The sequence below is a fragment of the Lobosporangium transversale genome (genome assembly GCF_002105155.1).
Source record: "Lobosporangium transversale strain NRRL 3116 chromosome Unknown BCR41scaffold_26, whole genome shotgun sequence".
NCBI lineage: Eukaryota > Fungi > Mortierellomycota > Mortierellomycetes > Mortierellales > Mortierellaceae > Lobosporangium > Lobosporangium transversale.
The window spans coordinates 295,784-313,955 of NW_019029004.1; the positions used below are offsets into that span (position 1 = coordinate 295,784).

Genomic DNA, 18,172 nt, shown 5'->3' on the forward strand with positions numbered 1-18,172 from the left:
AGTCGTCTTAATACGTGTGTGAACTTTGAATAGTTCAGCAAATCGAAGTCATCATCGGGACAAAGGAAAAAAATATTTGGAAGAGTCCACGACATCCATCCTTCTTTCTCTCATTTCTGCTTCTGTCAGTTCATGGACCGAAAGAATCATCGAGCCGGAGGAATTGTCGGTATCTCACCGGCAAGTGCCTCTGCCTCCACTTCTGCTGGTCCTGCTGGCACCGCTGGAATTGGAGACGATTCACAGGATGAAGTGGTCGTCTGGAAAAGAGTTTTGGCTGACCTTCAGTCTTTGTCCGAGATTATGGATGCCAGTGACAACATCATTGCAGCACTGGACAAGGTGCCCGAAGGTGAATGACTCTACATCATATTTACACCCTATTTTATTACTGCAACTGCTACCACAACTACCACAACTACCACAACTACACCGGAAAAAAAAAAAAAAAAAAAAAAAAATGAAGTACCCATATTAATCGTATTAATTATAATTAACGCTGCCATCAGGACGCCTCAATAGATCTGTATCTTTATGTCAGGAAGCAGCAGAAAAGGCCCAAGAGGAAGGAGAGTACGTTTATTTTGTTTGACAGGATCTTTTTTTTTAATAGACTTGTTGATAGAATTCTGCAGACAACAAGCATCAGTTCGACTCAGCTTAATGAAGTTGTTTATCATTTAGAATCATTCAACGAGCATTGGAGGGCGTTAATTTTTTGATGGCATTGCGTGATGGAGATCTGACAAATGGTATGAAAAAGAGTTTCCTCTCCATATTCATCATACCCATGAGAAACGACGTCAATGTTTTGTCCACTCCAAAATACTTAGTACAGTTTTTTTATTAGTTGATAACACTCCAGAAGGCAAGCGGAAAAAACGTAAGATTGAAGCTGAGGGACTTAATCCTAATACGAAAAAGATTCGAAGGTTGGTGTTTAATATAGCTAAAAAAAAAAGAAAAAAAGAAAAAAAGAAAAAAGAAAAAAGAAAAAAAGAAAAAAAAAAAAGAAGAAATAAATAAATAAATATATTGAAAAGACGTTATCTTTTCACAACTGTGGGCTCAGGGACGATGGTTATTAACCAATGTTCATTGTCTACATGTCGTTGCCCTAGATATTCCTCTACGGATCCGAATGGAGTTATACCTGTTGGCCATCAGGTGAGTTTTTATGTTTCTTTTAAATCATGACAACCTACAAAAATATACAAACAGACTTTCCAATAGCCTTCTTTCAATGACTTTTTTTTTTTTTTTTATTTTTTTTATTAATGAAATATGGATATCCTTTAATATTAGGTGGCAGCACGTACACCAAAGGATAAGAACAAAGTGGAGGAATGGATTTTGGCAAGAGTCCTATCATACTCTGCAGAAAAGAACAAATATTTTGTTGAAGATGATGAAGCTGATGACTATGGCAAAAAAATGTAAGTACAAAAAAGGTTGAGGCTTTGCTCCTACAGTATCTTTTATTATTATCATTATTATCATTATTATCATTATTATCATTATTATCATTATTATTATCATTATTATTATCATTATTATTATCATTATTATTATCATTATTATTATTATTATTATTATTATTATTATTATTATTATTATTATCATTATTATTATTATTATTATTATTATCATTATTATTATTATTATTATTATTATTATTATTATTATCATTATCATTATTTTACTAGAGGTATATACACAATTCCAACTCGTTTTCCCCTCCCTTCCCCTTTGCATCAATTGTTTTCAGGACTTACTCTCTTAGCGCAAGGAGCGTAATCATGATTGCAGACGATCAAGACTCTGTTCCGGAATTCCCGGCTGGACACACAGTTTTGGCGCTATACCCTTCCACAACGTGTTTCTATAAGGCTATTGTTGTACAACCACCGTCCAAGGTAAAGGCTTTTTTTTTTCTTTGTTTCTTTTATTCTCCAATTACGATCTAGCTCTAGTACAAGATTAATAGCTGATGCTTTTTTTTTTTTTTATTTTTTTATTTTATTTTATTTTATTTTTATTTTTATTTTTATTTTTATTTTTTTTATATTATTATTATTATTATTATTATTATTATTATTATTATTATTATTATTTTTAAAAACTCTTTATTATTACCATCCTTTCCCATTTGCCTATCAGAACAAGGATCATGCGACACCGCTTTACAGGATCAAATTTGATGATGATGAGGGCAATGAGCGCACAGCACCTCCAAGGATGGTGCTTGATATGCCAAAGCTCAAGTAATTTTTTGAATTTATTAGGGTTTAATTTCTTTCTAGTAGAAAAAAAAAAAAAAAAAAAAAAAAAAAATTAAATGTAAGAATAGATAATTTACAAGCAAAATTAGTTAACAATCCATTTTTTTATTTTTTATTTTTATATTATATTTTTAATCCATGCTTTTAAGTCTAATTATTTTTTAATTTTTGCTCGCTCCATACTTTTAAGTCTTCGGAGTAAATTATATATATACATAATGACATTAATAGTGTTTAAACATCGAGAATATTGCATGAATATGAGAGATTGCTCCTTGTTAAAAAAAAAAAAAAAAAAAAAAAGTTCAACTTTTTCCTTTCAAGGAGCGCTTGAATTGGATGAATATCTTTTTTTTTTTTTTTTTTTTTTTTTTGTTTTTTGTTTTGAGAAGAATAAACGTACTTTTTATTTCTTACTGAACATTCAATTTTTATGTTCGTATAGATGTTTAATACAGCAGTACGATACACTGAATCAACATCATTGATCTTTTCCCTTCCAAAATCCACCTATTATATTAGTCAAATCAATGTGATATCCAAATTCATAAATGTATTTTTTTTTTTTTTTTTTTTTTTTTTTTTTCTTTCAATAGTAGCTGGATTCTTTTGGTGGCACACGATTCATGGTCGACAAATATTTGTGGCCCATTGGGTTTACAATCATGAACTATTCAGGTTATCCGACGTGATTGATAAGTATATATATATCTCACTATCAAAGTTCAACCAACAAAAAATAAAGCCTCGTCTGCGCAATATTGTCGTAGCACTGAAAATGAGTTGATAGCAAATGTCTTGTTTATTACATCTTATCAGATTAACATTACGTGATTAAGAAATAGTTGAAAGAAAGAAAAAGGAATGTATACAGCGTGCCTGCGAAGGTTTGTTAGCCGAGAAAGATATAAGAAGGATTGAATATAAAAAATAGTGGATTTGTTTTATACAGACAATAGGAATATTACAAGATTACACACACACAAAAAAAAAAAAAAAAAAAAATAGAAGGAATAAAAATGCTTAGAAAATTCAAAGAGCCTTGCCCTGCCCTTTGCCAGAGACAAATCCATTGTCAAAACGCACACGAGTCGAAAGAAGCTCGCGATAGCCGTGAACTTCAACTGCACTAGACCCATTGGGCGAAGCAGCTCCAACAGAGAGCCGTCTTACCGTGGCTCTCTTGTCGCCCTTTGTCTCTTCGTGACTGTCGTTCCCACTGTTGTTACCACTACTATGGACATCCTCATCCTTGTTGAATGTTTTGACACTAGGTGAGGGCCCAGCAGCCACAGGAGTCGGTTCATCAAAAGAGGTCGAATTGTAATTAAGGGCAGTAAGACGAGCTGCCTTACGTTCTTCCTTCATCTTGATGATCTTGTTAGCCTCTTCACGCGACATATGTGTACCCAGAAGGTGATCCCAAATAGTGCCAAAAGGCTGAGAGAAGTTGCTCTTGATACCAAAATTTTGATGGTGAATATCATGACTATGTTTAAAAAATAAAGCAAATTATTAGCAAGGGTTTGTTTTAATGCAAGGCTACACCCAAAAAAAAAAAAAAAAAAAAAAAAAAAAAAAAACAAGCTTACTAGTCAGCGTTGTTCCAAAAGAAGCGCTGGAGGGGGTTGAAGGGTAGGTTGTAACCGCAGTGGTCATCAACAGTCTTGAGAGTCGAGAAAGAGAAGAAGGCGAGGGCACCACGATTGCCCATTCCAGAAATCAAGAAGGCTAAGCTGGCACCGACACTGTCCATCAAGAAACCTTCAAAAGGGTGGTTATAAAGAGCGCCAAATGAGTAGGTCACATAGAGGCGATGGTGGCGCGAATGGAAATTTTTATAGAGATATGGGACGTTGTGGAACAGGCGGTGAAGGAAGTACTGCCAAGTGTCGAGGAAGGACATGGCAACAAAGAAGCGAGCAAGGGACTCGAGATAATAATAGCATACATGCGCCATGGTTGCAATATTGGCTTGGGAAACGAGCGACTGTAATCCTAATGTGGCAACAAGGTATGTAATCCACTTTTGGTATCTGGCTAAACTCAGTTCGTCGTCAAAGATCATCTCAGAATCATCTGCAAGGACCACAATGAAGCCAAGGGCAGTCTAAACAAAAGCCAGGTTAGGAGAGAAAGAAATCGATAATGGTTAGCACTCACGTTAAAAACGTTCTTCACTAGAGAGAAAGAGAATACAGTGCATCCCGCGACAGAACTGCCGTCGTCTGACTATCCTCAAAAGTCCTGTCAAGTTTCTTTTTCCCGCCAATATCAGCTGCACTGGAAAGTAAATGAGGAGAGGCTGAAATCAAATATGAACGTGTTTGCAATCAGAGCGCCGCTTTTTTTTTTTTTTTTTTTTTTTTTTTTCTCCCTTTTGTTGTTGCTGGTTTTTTTTTTTTTTTTTTTTTTTTTTTTTTTTTTCCTCCAGAGTCCTGAGCTTCAACCCAGCTGAATTATCATGCGCAATCGGAAGTTCATGTAGAGAGAGGATGAAAGAGCTCTGATAAAATGGCTGAATTGAGGAAAGCGGAAACGAAGCGGCTCTTATTTATTTCAACAGCAGCAACACAAGAGGGATGAAATAGGACACGGCGCAGCGGGTTTATATGAAGTAGCGTGGCAGACAAACATGGTTCCTGAATATCAAGTTTTAGCACGCATTGTCTGGCTGCAGAGTCGGTTATCATGCATCCAGGAAACGATGACAGTCATGGTGTCATCATACCATGCACCTCTTCTTTCCTTTCATCGTCTCCTCTTTGCCTTTTCACACGCTTGCTGTTGCTGGGGCCCAACCACCTCATCTGCATTGTGTAGTAGTATATATCACTGGAATTTCCTCAGGGTGCGTTGTTTTTGAATGATGAAGTAAACCAATCCTTTCCTTGAAGGAAGAACTAGAGAAGAACCACACATTATAAGATCTCTGTCACAAGTCCTTTTTGCTATTTTCTCTTTTCCCTCGTTTATCAGATAGCTGTTCATGAACTTCAAGTCTTTCCCTCAAACCGAAGATCACATTTGTTTCTTCCTACCTGAAGAGCCTGTTGGACGATGACAGCCTTGATGACATCTGGTAAAGAAACTCTATTACGGGTTTCCTCCTCTTTGTCATGGATACGATACTTTTCGAACCAGGGAAATTCTTTGATGGAGATCCAGTGAAAAATCAAAGAATAGACCCAGTATACAATTACAGGCAGTAGCAGTGCCAGTGATTGGTCAGATATGAAGGAAAACAATGGAGTTTGGACCGTGGGCGCCATGGTTGCAAAGAGGATGGTGGTCGATGGTTTTTTTCTTTCTTTTTTATTCGATAAAGGAGGGAAATGAGAGCAAGGTGTAAAGACAAGAGTTGGAATGTTGAAAGAAACTGAAAGAATGAGAGACTGAAAGACTGAATGAATGAAATCAATAAAAAAAAGGAATTGAGCGAGTGTTATGTTTTACGCGAATAGGAAGAGATTGAACATCGTCAAAGGATCGATGTAATATCTGCATGAAATGTTGAATATGATATGGAGTACGGGGAATAAAACAGTAGAGATTAAAGAGTAGAAAAAAAAAATGGATGCAAGCTGGGGACATGATCATTTTATAATTCAGGTCCAAGGATAGTAGTAACTAAGACTGGCAACCGTTTGAATCTGGATTGAATCGTAACGTAGTGTAAACATGTAAATGTAATGGAGTTCAATGACTACGCAAATATTATTCATCCGTCCCTTTCTCTTTTTTTTTTTTTTTCTCCGCTCCAAAAAAAAAAAAAAAAAAAAAAGACACTTTACGTTACTCTGCATCTCTGCCATTTCTTTTGTTTTGCTGTTGAATCTGGAACCGGGACACTTTCCAAACTGTCTTCGCCTTTAACGTCTACTCTCTTGCCATAAACCTGTCCTCTAATTTTTGTCCCATATTCTTGGCATCCTTGTCGACTCAATTTCTATTTTTTTTTTTTTTTTTTTTTTTTTGAATCATTTATGAATCAAAGAAAAGAAAGAGAGGGAGAGAGCGACAGCCCGGAACAGCCAAAGTTTTCATCTTTGGTTTAATTGAAGAATTGCATATGCTTGTTACTTGGTTGGCGTATTTTCCCTATTTGAGAATTTGAGAAAGAAAAATATGTATTGAGCATTACAAATATGCAGTAGACATCCAACCGCAATATTGTTTGTATACAACCATCAATCTTACATCGTCATTGTGTGCCCGTTGCTCAGATGCTCAACTCAATTGTCCACAGGGACATTTGGTTTAGTTGGACCTGCCACATTTGCTGTCCAACCATCGTAGCTGCGCTTTTTTAAAAAATAAAAATATCTCCTTACTGGATTATAAAATGCCTCCTCACGCGGGAAAAAAAATCTTGTCATTCCTTAAGAGAGGTTGCACAGAAATGGATGTCAAGAGGAGTGAATGGGGAAAGAAGGATCCTGCGAAAAGCCAAAAAAAAAAAAAAAAAAAAAAAAAAAAAAAGGTATGCCTTTTGCCAACGAGAAAATTATCTGCTCTAGAGTTGTTTCAAAGACACATGTTTTACTTATTGATTTGTGTATTTTGTTGTTTGTTATTGCAATGAGCCAGAATCCTGTCGCGCAGTGCATATCGTTTTTAGAGATAAAAAAAAAAAGCAAAAAAAACAAGTTAAAAGATAATCTGGCAGTGAGTGCTTGCGCAGCTCATCATATACACAGGTACAAAGGAAAATAGTATTCCTGATCTCTCAGCAATCCAACGTCAATGCAAGTTTTCCAATTGTATCGGATGATAAACTAAGGCTTTTCATAAGCTTATCATAGATCCATTGATAGGGAATTGAATTGCAAGGATCCGCCTCTTTTAAAAGTACTGATGACTCCCACATGGAAAGTCGTGCGCAGTTTAGGTTCGAGTGGCTATTTGTAAACATCCATTGTCCTCCACGCAAACTTTAAAATTATAGGATGGTTAAATGGTTGAAAGGATACTCGGCTCCGTGTTTATTCAACATTCACTCAGCTCTTTTCTGAAGTCTATCCAAGATAAGAAAAGAATAAGAAGGATAGAATGTGTTCGTGACCATATGAGTACGTGTGATGTTACCAGTTATGATTAATCAAAAAAAAAAATAAAATAAAAATAAAAAAAAAAAAAAAAATAGAAGTTGTATGGCTGTTGAAAGAGATTGTAAGCTTAGCGTGGTCAAGTTATATTTGTATATTAGGGAGCCGGGAATGGATTTATCCATGTGAACAGTAAACTTTTTAAACTTAAAGGATAAACGAAAAACGGGTATTGAAAACCTTTCCGAATGAGCTGGATTTAATAAAAAAAATGTACATGTACTTGTAAATAGACGAAGATACAAACACCATATTGTCAGTTTACTGAACAGGCAATTGGAGAAGCTGTTTTGACACTCGTTGAAGACTACACGTACCATGCTTTGCCTGCCACTCGCACATGACGAAGGGACAGACCAATAATTGAATATTCGTATTATTTTAATCGCCTACAATGGGTGTCAACCTCTTTTACTCTTTTAGAACTTGAACGTTGCAAATTCTTCCAAATACAGGAAAAGATACAAATCTTTGTAAACCTCTGAAGATGGCAGAATTGCCAGGAAGTGGCATCCTAAATCAAAGCTTACACCATCCACCTTGTACTTGCAAACAATTAAATTCGGAAAAAAGGCAAAAAAGAAAAAGTGTCGAACTATTGAGCAGCCTCTTACCCAACATATTTATATTCAGATTTTCCAATGAACTGCAAGCACTGAATACCTTGAAACATTTTTTTCTACAGAGTAAGACATTTTCGATAAAACGACTGAGCCAGGAATTGAAGGGCCGATGTTCTGGTAAATTCAGCTTGTGTTTAAAATGACGAATCTGAATACAGATTATTGGTTTGGTCATCAAACACCCCGTAAATGTCATATTTCTGCCTTTTACTCTTTTACTACAGTCCTTCCAGCAACTTCTCGCGTCTACTAGAAACAGGAGCGGAGGAAGACTCCATGACTTCATTTATATTCCATGAAGTCATGAACTGACATCCCAAGTCTATAAAAAATGCCACCATTAACAAAGCACATTTCTCTCTTCTTCCCCCCCTCCTTCCTCAACTCCACTTTTTCACACACACAAACATCTTTCTTCGCACAAACACATTCATACATTCATACATACATTCATTCATACATTCATACATACATTCATATACATATTCCAATAATAGAAAGATAATACATCTCGCATCAGAACTCCCAAACACAACAACTGTACAGCAACCATGGGAAAAGATTATTACAACATCCTCGGCGTATCAAAAGATGCAGACGAAGATCAGATCAAGAAGGCATATCGTAAACTTGCTCTAAAATACCATCCTGATAAGAACTCAGCTCCCGATGCCAAAAAGATGTTCCATGACATTTCAGAAGCCTATGAAGTCTTGAGCGATAAGAACAAGCGTACCATCTTTGACCAATATGGTGAGGAGGGTCTTAAGGGCGGTGCCGGCCCCGGAGGCCCTGGCGGACCTGGTGGTGCCGGTGGTTTCCCTGGCGGGTTCAGTGGCTTCCCTGGTGGTGGTGGACACACTTTCACTTTCACTTCTGGAGGTCCTGGCATGGGAGGAGGTGGATTCAGACCAACGGACGCAGAGGACATCTTCAAACAGTTCTTCTCATCCTTTGGTGGTGGCGGTGGATTTGCAGATGATGATATGCCCGGATTCAGTACGGGTACAAGATCCGGTATGGGTGGTATGGGAGGCATGCCTGGTGGCATGGGCGGCATGGGAGGAATGGGAGGAATGGGTGGCATCCCTGGTATGGGCGGACGAGCCCGGGCACAACAACAGCAGCAACAATCTGCACCCGAGAAGCCGCCAGCGCTGGTCCGCAACCTAGTCGTCTCGCTCGAAGACTTGCTCAAGGGTGTTACCAAGCGCCTCAAGGTCACACGCAAAGTTCGTGATGGATCAGGACGATCCACCGACAAGATCCTTACCGTTGATGTCAAGCCCGGCTGGAAGGCTGGCACAAAGATTCGTTTTCCCAATGAAGGCGATGAGTTGGCCAATGGTGCCACACAAGACATTGAGTTCATCATTGAAGAGAAGCCTCACCCGACATTCACTCGTCGTGGCGATGACTTGATCGTTGATCTGGAGCTCACACTGCTAGAAGGTTTGACAGGGTTCTCAAAGACAGTCAAGACCTTGGATGGACGGACGTTGCCAGTTTCTGCTTCGCGTGTGATCCAACCCGGTCAAGAGGAGCGGTTCCCCGGCGAAGGAATGCCAATCTCTAAAAAGCCTGGACAAAGAGGCGATCTCATTGTCCGCTTCAATGTCAAGTTCCCTAAAGAGCTTACATCAGCGCAAAAAGAAGGCCTCAGGAAGATTCTTGCATAAGAGAAACTTTTTTTTCTTTTCCTTTTCCTTTAATTCTCCTTATTTGTTTGCTAACCTCTCATCTCTACTCCATCCTTTCACCCTATTTTTTCCAGCGGGACTTTTTTTGGTTTTTTTTTTTTTTCATTTGTACCTGTAAATTCTCCACCACCTCTCCTCCTTGTAAATAATATCAATAAATAAAATAAAAAAAGATCATGATAAACATCACTTTTATTTTTGCATGAATACAGAAAGTTAAACATGTCATATAAAAAATCCAGAGATGGGAAGGGAGTTAATTTTTATGTGTCGTATTCTGGAGGAACTACCATGGTTTCAAAATCCCAATAGAATTGGATCGCATCCACATAACCCTCATTGTCTTTGTTACTACTGGTTCCACTATTAGAAAGAGACATATCTTGGCCTTGACCACGGAGGCGACCCGCCTTTGGAACCCGACCAGTTTCCTTGAAGCCGAGACGGCGCCACAATCTGATAGAGGCTATATTCGAGACAAAGACCAGATTGAACATGGAGGCCTTGTAGCCGATGACAGGGACGATTTTCAAGAATGCCTTGCCAAGGATCTGCCCGATACCAAGACCGCGATGGATAGGGTTGACTACGAAGCCTCCGTTACAAATCTATCAAAAAAAAAGGGTAAAATTTAGTGTCACCAACAATGTCATCAAATACTCTGCCTTTTTGCCTGAATACTTACGTGGGAACAACGGCCCTATTGGCAAAACAATATCAGAAAGAATAAGTGCACAGCCAGAGGAATAGATCAAAACATTGTGTTCCTTTTTTTTTTTTTTTTTTTTTTTTTAATTCTATTTACAGGGTAATTAGGCTTAATGTAAAAGAAGCCTAAAAGTTCCTCCTCCCAATCCTCGGTACTTCTCAATGGAACATCGGACGCTTGCTTATAATTGCCCTTGACTAATACAAATGAATCTCCAGAGAAGAAGTAGTTTTCAAAATGGGTTTCATCCAAGGCAAACTCCTGAGGATAAGTATCACCACGCTCAACTTCTCCGTTGAATACTTGATGCATAGTCTCTACTAAGGTATGATGCGTAGCACCTGATAAAGAATAGATCTGTGACTCATTGTCAAGTGTTTCCTTTTGAGAAGCAATGCGGAACAAGGTTGCATTCTTTCCATTTCCTTGGGCTTCATTGCTTCGGCATGTCGCATGGCGAGGTAAGACAGACGAGAGGCTGAGCCCAGAGACAGGGCGGGCGATGGTACCGTAGGCAGATGACATTGGTTAAACAAGCAAACAGCAAACAAGCAGGCATGGTTTTTTGTAGTTAAATATCATGTGATCGTAAGCTTGCATTCCAGCATTGTATGATGTTTCATTCAAAGCTTAGAATTAGTTTAGCCCAAGAACATCATCAGTGCAACAAGGGATGAACAAAAATCTTAGCAATTTTTTCGGCCGCTCATCTCCTCCTTCTACCACGGAGCCTGATGACTACGATGACGATGGTAGTAAGGAGCATACTGGACTACTCTCACAGAATCACCAGTCAAAGCGTCATAGCGAGCACGATAGTCCTCATAATCTTGCTGAGAAATCTTCAAACGTTGGCAATGATGACAGCTATTGTGAAGGGAATACAAGCATACTTCATTCATTTTACGCGTCGCCAAAGGAAACAATAATACAGCGAAGCCAAGCCTCTATTCCTGGATCGTCTTCGAGTGGTATGTTACACTGTTCAATATCGAATCTTAATTGCCCAAAAGAAACCTGCGATGCTTCTAACTAAACGGTTAGGACCTCTGACGGCTCTATTATAGACCAACATAGCGGCAGGGGTTCGTCAGTGTTTAACGACGATATTCTACAGATGTGGCGCCACGGCAAAGATAACGATGATAAAGGCAGCGGTCCATCTGATAAAAGACAAGGACTACATTCAAGCCTCATCATCGAGGACGCATCTCCTCCATTGCCTAGCCATCCCTTTGTTTCTCGTGAAGACCTGAGCGCAAGTCAGCGTTTCGGCATGGATAACATCTCTGAAGGCGGTAAGAGTTTCATTTGCTTTTTTTTTTTTCTTTTATCTTTCTGTTCATTTTACTGTAGGATCTACTGTCTCACTGCCAATATAAATCCATCATGTATTCGATGCTCTACAGCATTTGCTGTCCCGTCGAGCCTGTCGAATTCACAGCATTTACTACCACTATCAGAAGGAATAGAGTTGACTGGAATCAATGTCAATAGTACCTCTAATGCCAGCCATACAAGTGTACATACGGCTACCAACGATACTGTTCCTTCAGATCCGAAAAAGAAGCGATGGGGACCCAAGACACAAAAGGCAGCGGCAGGTTTAGTCGAGCATTCAACTGAACATCCTCCACTCATAGATCACCAACTATCACATCCACCCAAACAGAAACCAATAACGAACAGCACGCTATTTTACTCTACGGGTGTACAACTTGTTCCTACTGAAGGCCCACATACACAGTCAAATTCTTCTTCTTCCAAAGTAAACAAGGACTCACGGCCCAACTCTTCAACTTTTGAACTGAGATCAACCCCCTCTTCCAGTACAGGTTTTGTGTCTGGACTGTCTTCACTCAGAAATTCTATCATGATACCAGCTCTCCCATCTAATAATAATAACTACAAGAGCAATAAGACAAGTAAGGCGGGCTCTGGATTACAAAATAATTCTCTAGCAGTTTCACAGAGCAGCCTTTTGGAATTTGCAGACGATCATGAGCCATCAAAGCTGCGTTGGGGATCTCCCGAAAATTCATCATCTCTCGCAGAGTCCCCGTCTATATCATTCTTCCGAAATGGTTCTTTACCTTCAAGAAGGAATTCTGGTTCAAGCAGTGCCCACTCAGACAGAGGACATGAAAGACCCACGAGAGAGAGCTATGGCTACAGTGCAAGTCCCAAGGCCCATGCATCCCCATTTGATGTTGGTTTGGGCCATAAGCTATCCACATCTTCTTCCGTAGTGGCTGATCGAGCATCCTCTTCCAGACGACAGCGAGTGGCTAAACATAATAAGGCGGCTCATTCACTCTCAATCCTTGAATCCGAATTTCAGCAACTGATACAGAAGCAGGGTCAACTCTCAGCTCATAAAACGGAGTTATGTAAGGAGTTGTTGTCATTATACAGTCGGCGGAACATAGGTGAACAGAAGCAGGAGGAAGCGGCCAAAGCGGAGCAATTTGATGATGCGGATACTGCAGCGACCACAGTTTGTGTTGTTCAAGAACGAATACAGAAACTCGAGGCAATCTATGCCAAGACAGATGGGGAGCTTTGGAAGTGCAAGAAACGACAGGATGAACTCGCAAAGTCTATTTCAGAAATGCATCAGGAAGTACTACAAGAAATGGAGCAGATGCAACAAGCCCGAGAAAACGAGATAGCAGACTGCCGTGCAAAGATGAATAAGGCTTTTGACCGAGAGATGGATAGGATTCAAGCAGAGAGGGAGGAGATAGAGAAGGAAAAGAGTGATATTGCGCTTGGCCAGGATTTCTTGGAAAAGAATGAAGCCGAGCTATTGGAGCATATGGAAGAGGAGACCAAGACCGAGCAGGAGGAAATGAATGATTTGATTGTGAAGCAAAATGCTACCCGGGTAATGCTCGTCTTTCTTGCTACTCTTTTTGAATAGCCACTATGGTCCTTATATATTTTACTCATTCTAATCGGTCAATTTGATCTTTTCCCTTTATTATATTTTCAAATGTGAATTCAGGCCGAGATTCAAGAGTTGACACAGAAGCTGGAGCTGCTGAACAGTAAAGACAAAGAACTGACTCGCAATATTAATATGCTTCAAAAAAAGATCAATGCAATTGTTAAACAATTTGACGATAAAGCCAGTGAGGCTTCACGCGAAAAACGAGAACTGGAGCGTCGGCAATTATATATTCAGCGAAGGACACAGGATCTCGAACGTCAAGAAGCTGGCGTCCAAAAGACAGCCCATCAAGCCGAAGCTGCTCAGAAGGAGGTTCAGGAAGAAATTAAAAATATTATCTTGCAGCGAGACCGTCTTGAGCAGGTGAGAAAGCTCTTTGAGGTAGAGCGAGTTACCTTACAAAAACTGCGTCTGGAGGAAGAGGCTTTCCGAGAGAAGGAGGCTGGCTGGAATATGCGGGCCTCTAGTTTAATGGAGGAATTGAAGGGGCATGAAGCAAAGATTGAGGCACTAACGAGCCGGAGTTCTGCAGACCAGAAAGCGATCTCTGATCTGCAACTAGCCCTGGAAGCAACGCAAAAACGCATGGGAACGATAGAGTCGCTCAAGGCGCTATCAGTCCAACGTCGCGATTTTAAGCAGGCCTCACGGTGCTCGAGTGAACTTGCGAAATGCCGGGACACAATTGGACAGCAACAGGCAGAGCTAGAAAAACTGACAATTAGGATCAGTGAGCCTGGTGTACAAGAACAACTTGAAGCATTGCGGCAAGAGTACGAGAAGGCAAGGACGCATGCGAGGAATGAGGAATCTAATTTGTCTAAAGAGATCCAAGAGGCGACAGCTGATATTCTTTCCAGGCTGGATGCATTCGCTACAGTCTCATCCACCGCTGGTTCAGAGGATAAACAGCTCAAAAAGGATGGAGATGTTGTTGCAACAACGGACGGTTGTAATAGTGCAGAACACTCTACTGCTGCCGCTGACCCAAGGGTGGCGGCTCCTGCGGCGATGGGTCAACTTTCTCAGTTGGTTCTTGATGAATTGCGACGTGAGATCAAAGATCTGCAAGAACTATCGCGGATACGGTTTGGGCGAGAAGAAGTAGTATTAGTATCTGCTTTTTTAGTGCAACCAGCGAATCATCCGACAACATCAACCGACACGCCAGAAGAGAATAGCGCCGCTAGTACTGCTGTAACGGCTGTAATAGAAAACACTGAAACTAAAAAGCTTGCACTTGAACGCGACATTCAAGCCGCAGTTGCCGAAGAAAGTTACGAAGCGGCAGGTAAGGTTTACTAATTGTTATATTCAATTTGTTTTTAAGCACGGCATTGAACATTGTATGCGTTTTATGCGTTGTTCATTAATCGACGAATATTTACATACATCTTTTGTTTTCAAAATATAGCGGAGCTACAGGCACAGCTTGATGCTCTGTAAAAAGAACAATGATTCCTTTTTTCTTTTACCTTCCTTATACCCACACACCAAATTATTGTAGCGCAGTAATTAAATAGTATGTCAGAATGACTCAGAGAAGGCTAATGAAATGTATTCAAGGTACCAGGCACAAAAAAAGAAGTTTTTTAAAGCCAACTACTTCTTGTTTTTTTTTTTTTTTGTCCGGCACTCCTAATACAGTACTGGCGTAGTCCTGACACACATGGTGCACATAGCATAGTGCATCAATATTTTCGTACTGGGTACATGTAATGTGCTGCGGGTAGATGAAAAAGAAAAGGGTCACATGATACAAAGCACGTCTTTTTTCAGGGCGGGCGGATCAGAAAGAAACAAAGAACCACCAATTGTTGTGTGCTTTTGTAAAAATATCTTCTCTTCTCTCTTTTCTTTTTTTTTTTTTGTCATCAATAACCCTCCTCATTAACAGCTAGAAGAAACAAATATTCGCATTTACTGTTGAGACTTTCCTACAACATACCATAGAAGAAAAGAAAAAAAAAGCTTTAAGAACAGCGTGTTACCAGGACACAAAGACAAACAACACAACTCCCCAGTCAAAAGAAATCGGATTCACCATGTCATCTCCAACAACCATTAAAGCTGGAATTGCGCTTCCGCCCAAGAACCCTCACAAGTAAGACAAATTGGATTATTTATGAGTGCTTTGCAGTGGAAAGAAAGAAAGAAATAAAGAATCATCTTTATGGATACAGGTCCATTATGGTACTAACGACATTTGAGCACTGTGCTACATCGTGATACTGCAGGGTTCCAATTCCCGGTCAGCGTAACGTGTTGATTACCTCTGCCCTACCTTATGTTAACAACGTTCCCCACTTGGGCAACATTATCGGCTCCACTCTTAGTGCAGATGTTTATGCAAGGTAAAGAAAAAAAAGTAGTAGATGGTGCTACAACTTCTGTTTTTAATCTTTATTTCTCATTTTTTTTTTTTTTTATTTTTTTTTTTATTTTTTTTTTTATTTTAAAAAAAAAAGGTATCAACGTGTACGTGGTATCAATGCACTCTACATTTGTGGTACAGATGAGTATGGTACTGCAACAGAAACCAAGGCGTTGTCCGATGGCGTAACATGCCAGGAACTGTGTGACAAATACCACCCAATTCATAAACAGTGTTATGAATGGATGGAAATTGACTTTGACAAGTTTGGAAGAACTACGACCGAGGAGCAGACAAAGATTGCACAGGACATTTTCATGAGATTATACGAGCGTGATCTCTTAGTCGAGGATTCTATGCCTCAACTCTATTGTAGCCAATGCGATAGGTAAGAGACAAGCAAGAAGCTTTTTACTAGGTTGGGTTACTCTTTGTCTCAATTGAGATAAGGAAGATACTGACTCTACTTGTACGCTTCAATGATTTTTCTCCTTCCTAAAACGATAGATATCTTGCGGATCGTTTTGTTGAAGGAACTTGCCCAAGATGCAATTACGATGTATGTAGATCAACTTCGTTGTAAACAAAAAGTTTCCCAATGAAGAAAACATCAAGCTGACTTCTCTCTCTTGTACCTTTGACTTTTATCCTGATAGGATGCCCGTGGTGACCAATGCGACCAATGCGGAAATCTATTGAACGCAATAGATCTTATCAACCCTCGTTGCAAACTTGATGGCAACCGTCCTGTCCAGAAGCATTCGAAACACCTGTTTTTGGATTTGGGTAAGCTACAAGCCAGGTGCGAAGCTTGGGCCGAGAAAGCAGCTGTTGAGGGTAAATGGTCTGCGAATGGTAGGATCATTACACAAGCTTGGTTCAAGGAAGGATTAAGGTTGCGCTGCATTACTCGTGATGTGAAATGGGGTACTCCTGTCCCTCTTGAAGGATGGGAGGGTAAGGTTTTCTATGTTTGGTTTGATGCTCCTATTGGATACCCATCTATCACGGCCACATATACCAAGGAGTGGGAGAAATGGTGGAAGAACCCCAAGGATGTCAAGTTGTACCAGTTCATGGGTAAAGACAACGTCCCCTTCCACACTGTCATCTTCCCAAGCTCTTTGATTGGAACTGGCGAGGAATGGACACTCTTGAATACTCTTAGTACCACTGGTAAGCTAATTTCTATTTTCCATTTGGCAATTTTCCTCGTAATTTGAGGAATGATATCATGACTGACATTGCATATTTTGCACCAAACATAGAATACCTCCAGTATGAGACTGGCAAGTTTTCAAAGTCGCGTGGTGTCGGTATCTTTGGTAATAACGTTCAAGAGACTGGAGTTCCTCCTTCAGTCTGGCGTTACTATCTTCTTTCGAATCGTCCCGAGACGAACGACTCTCAATATCTGTGGAAAGACTTTATTGCCCGTAACAACAATGAGTTGTTAGCCAATGTTGGCAACTTTGTGAATCGTGTGATCAAGTTTGTGAATGCCAAGTATGATAATGTCGTCCCTTCGCTCGAGACCGCAGCTGCTCCTACGGAATCGGACGAAAAATTGATTCGCGAGGTTAATGAGAAGCTCAAGCTATACATCGAGGCTCTGGATGACGTGAAGATCCGTGAGGCTCTTCGTCTAGCGATGGAGATATCGGCCCTTGGAAATGTCTATTTGCAAGAAAATAAGATTGACAATACTCTTTTTGCAGAACACAAGGACCGCTGCGACCGTGTTGTTATTACTGCTTTGAACTTGATTTACTTATTGTCAGCCATTCTATTCCCTTACATGCCTTCCACCTCTGACTCAATTGTCCGTCAGCTCAACGCCCCACTCCGCCTGTTACCTGATGAGTTCAGAATCGATGCCATCTTGGCCGGACATGTCATCAACAAGGCCGAGTACCTGTTCAAGCGCATTGATGAAAAGATGGAGGATATCTGGAGAAACAAGTACGGCGGCAATTCGTCCGTGCCCGAGCCTGATGACAAGAAGAAGAAGAAGAAGGCTGCAGCCAAGGCCGCTGCTCCTGTCTTTCAAGGCGAAAAGCCTGCTGAGGCCATTGCGCTCGAGAAACAGATCGAGGAGCAAGGCGCAAAAGTTAGGGAATTGAAGACTGCCAAAGCTGATAACGCTGTTGTTCAGAACGAGGTCCAGACTTTATTGGCTCTTAAGAAAGATCTCGCAGATCTTTTTGCCAAGCTCACAGTCTAAGTGGTCGCTAGAATAATGGTTAGAAGTAAAGTACAAAAAAGTATCAGGTTGCATATATATTTATATTTGTATATATTTTAAATCTGCCAGTTAAACAAACAATAAAAAAAAAAGAGTTTAGAACACATTTTATCCCAAAGAACGACTTGGATCATTGCAACTGGAGATGAAAAAAGTATTGGAACGATAGAGCTGTACC

General features: G+C 39.9%; 7 protein-coding genes across 7 annotated transcripts; 4 read left to right on the forward strand and 3 right to left on the reverse strand.

Moving 5' to 3' along the window:
- Positions 1-2,288, forward strand: BCR41DRAFT_356507 (SGF29 tudor-like domain-domain-containing protein). Its single transcript, XM_022024657.1, has 8 exons — positions 1-352; positions 510-573; positions 685-752; positions 851-932; positions 1,122-1,167; positions 1,306-1,436; positions 1,769-1,916; positions 2,161-2,288. The coding sequence occupies exons 1-8, from the start codon at positions 133-135 to the stop codon at positions 2,266-2,268; spliced, it is 867 nt and encodes a 288-aa protein (XP_021879977.1). The 5' UTR covers positions 1-132; the 3' UTR covers positions 2,269-2,288.
- A 1,026-nt stretch (positions 2,289-3,314) lies between these two features.
- Positions 3,315-4,242, reverse strand: BCR41DRAFT_307983 (fatty acid hydroxylase superfamily-domain-containing protein; the record flags this gene model as incomplete). Its single annotated transcript, XM_022020887.1, has 2 exons — positions 3,315-3,771; positions 3,875-4,242. 2 exons carry the CDS (start codon positions 4,240-4,242, stop codon positions 3,315-3,317), a joined length of 825 nt encoding a protein of 274 aa, XP_021879978.1.
- Positions 4,243-5,062: 820 nt separating this feature from the next.
- Positions 5,063-5,722, reverse strand: BCR41DRAFT_104822 (hypothetical protein). Its single transcript, XM_022019336.1, has one exon. It carries the CDS (start codon positions 5,552-5,554, stop codon positions 5,279-5,281), a length of 276 nt encoding a protein of 91 aa, XP_021879979.1. The 5' UTR covers positions 5,555-5,722; the 3' UTR covers positions 5,063-5,278.
- A 2,522-nt stretch (positions 5,723-8,244) lies between these two features.
- On the forward strand, positions 8,245-9,822 carry BCR41DRAFT_356513 (hypothetical protein). The gene has a single exon (XM_022024658.1). It carries the CDS (start codon positions 8,565-8,567, stop codon positions 9,690-9,692), a length of 1,128 nt encoding a protein of 375 aa, XP_021879980.1. The 5' UTR covers positions 8,245-8,564; the 3' UTR covers positions 9,693-9,822.
- An 80-nt stretch (positions 9,823-9,902) lies between these two features.
- BCR41DRAFT_338261 (hypothetical protein) lies at positions 9,903-11,294 on the reverse strand. Its single transcript, XM_022022108.1, has 3 exons — positions 10,519-11,294; positions 10,399-10,413; positions 9,903-10,321 (listed from the first exon to the last, which is right to left on the reverse strand). Exons 1-3 carry the CDS (start codon positions 10,945-10,947, stop codon positions 9,977-9,979), a joined length of 789 nt encoding a protein of 262 aa, XP_021879981.1. The 5' UTR covers positions 10,948-11,294; the 3' UTR covers positions 9,903-9,976.
- A 1,739-nt stretch (positions 11,295-13,033) lies between these two features.
- On the forward strand, positions 13,034-14,821 carry BCR41DRAFT_371935 (hypothetical protein; the record flags this gene model as incomplete). The annotated part of the gene is made up of 3 exons (XM_022026645.1): positions 13,034-13,309; positions 13,430-14,666; positions 14,790-14,821. The coding sequence occupies 3 exons, from the start codon at positions 13,034-13,036 to the stop codon at positions 14,819-14,821; spliced, it is 1,545 nt and encodes a 514-aa protein (XP_021879982.1).
- A 415-nt stretch (positions 14,822-15,236) lies between these two features.
- Positions 15,237-18,097, forward strand: BCR41DRAFT_338265 (tRNA synthetases class I (M)-domain-containing protein). Its single transcript, XM_022022109.1, has 6 exons — positions 15,237-15,479; positions 15,613-15,729; positions 15,844-16,137; positions 16,257-16,308; positions 16,406-16,925; positions 17,018-18,097. Exons 1-6 carry the CDS (start codon positions 15,421-15,423, stop codon positions 17,971-17,973), a joined length of 1,998 nt encoding a protein of 665 aa, XP_021879983.1. The 5' UTR covers positions 15,237-15,420; the 3' UTR covers positions 17,974-18,097.
- Positions 18,098-18,172: the final 75 nt, after the last annotated feature.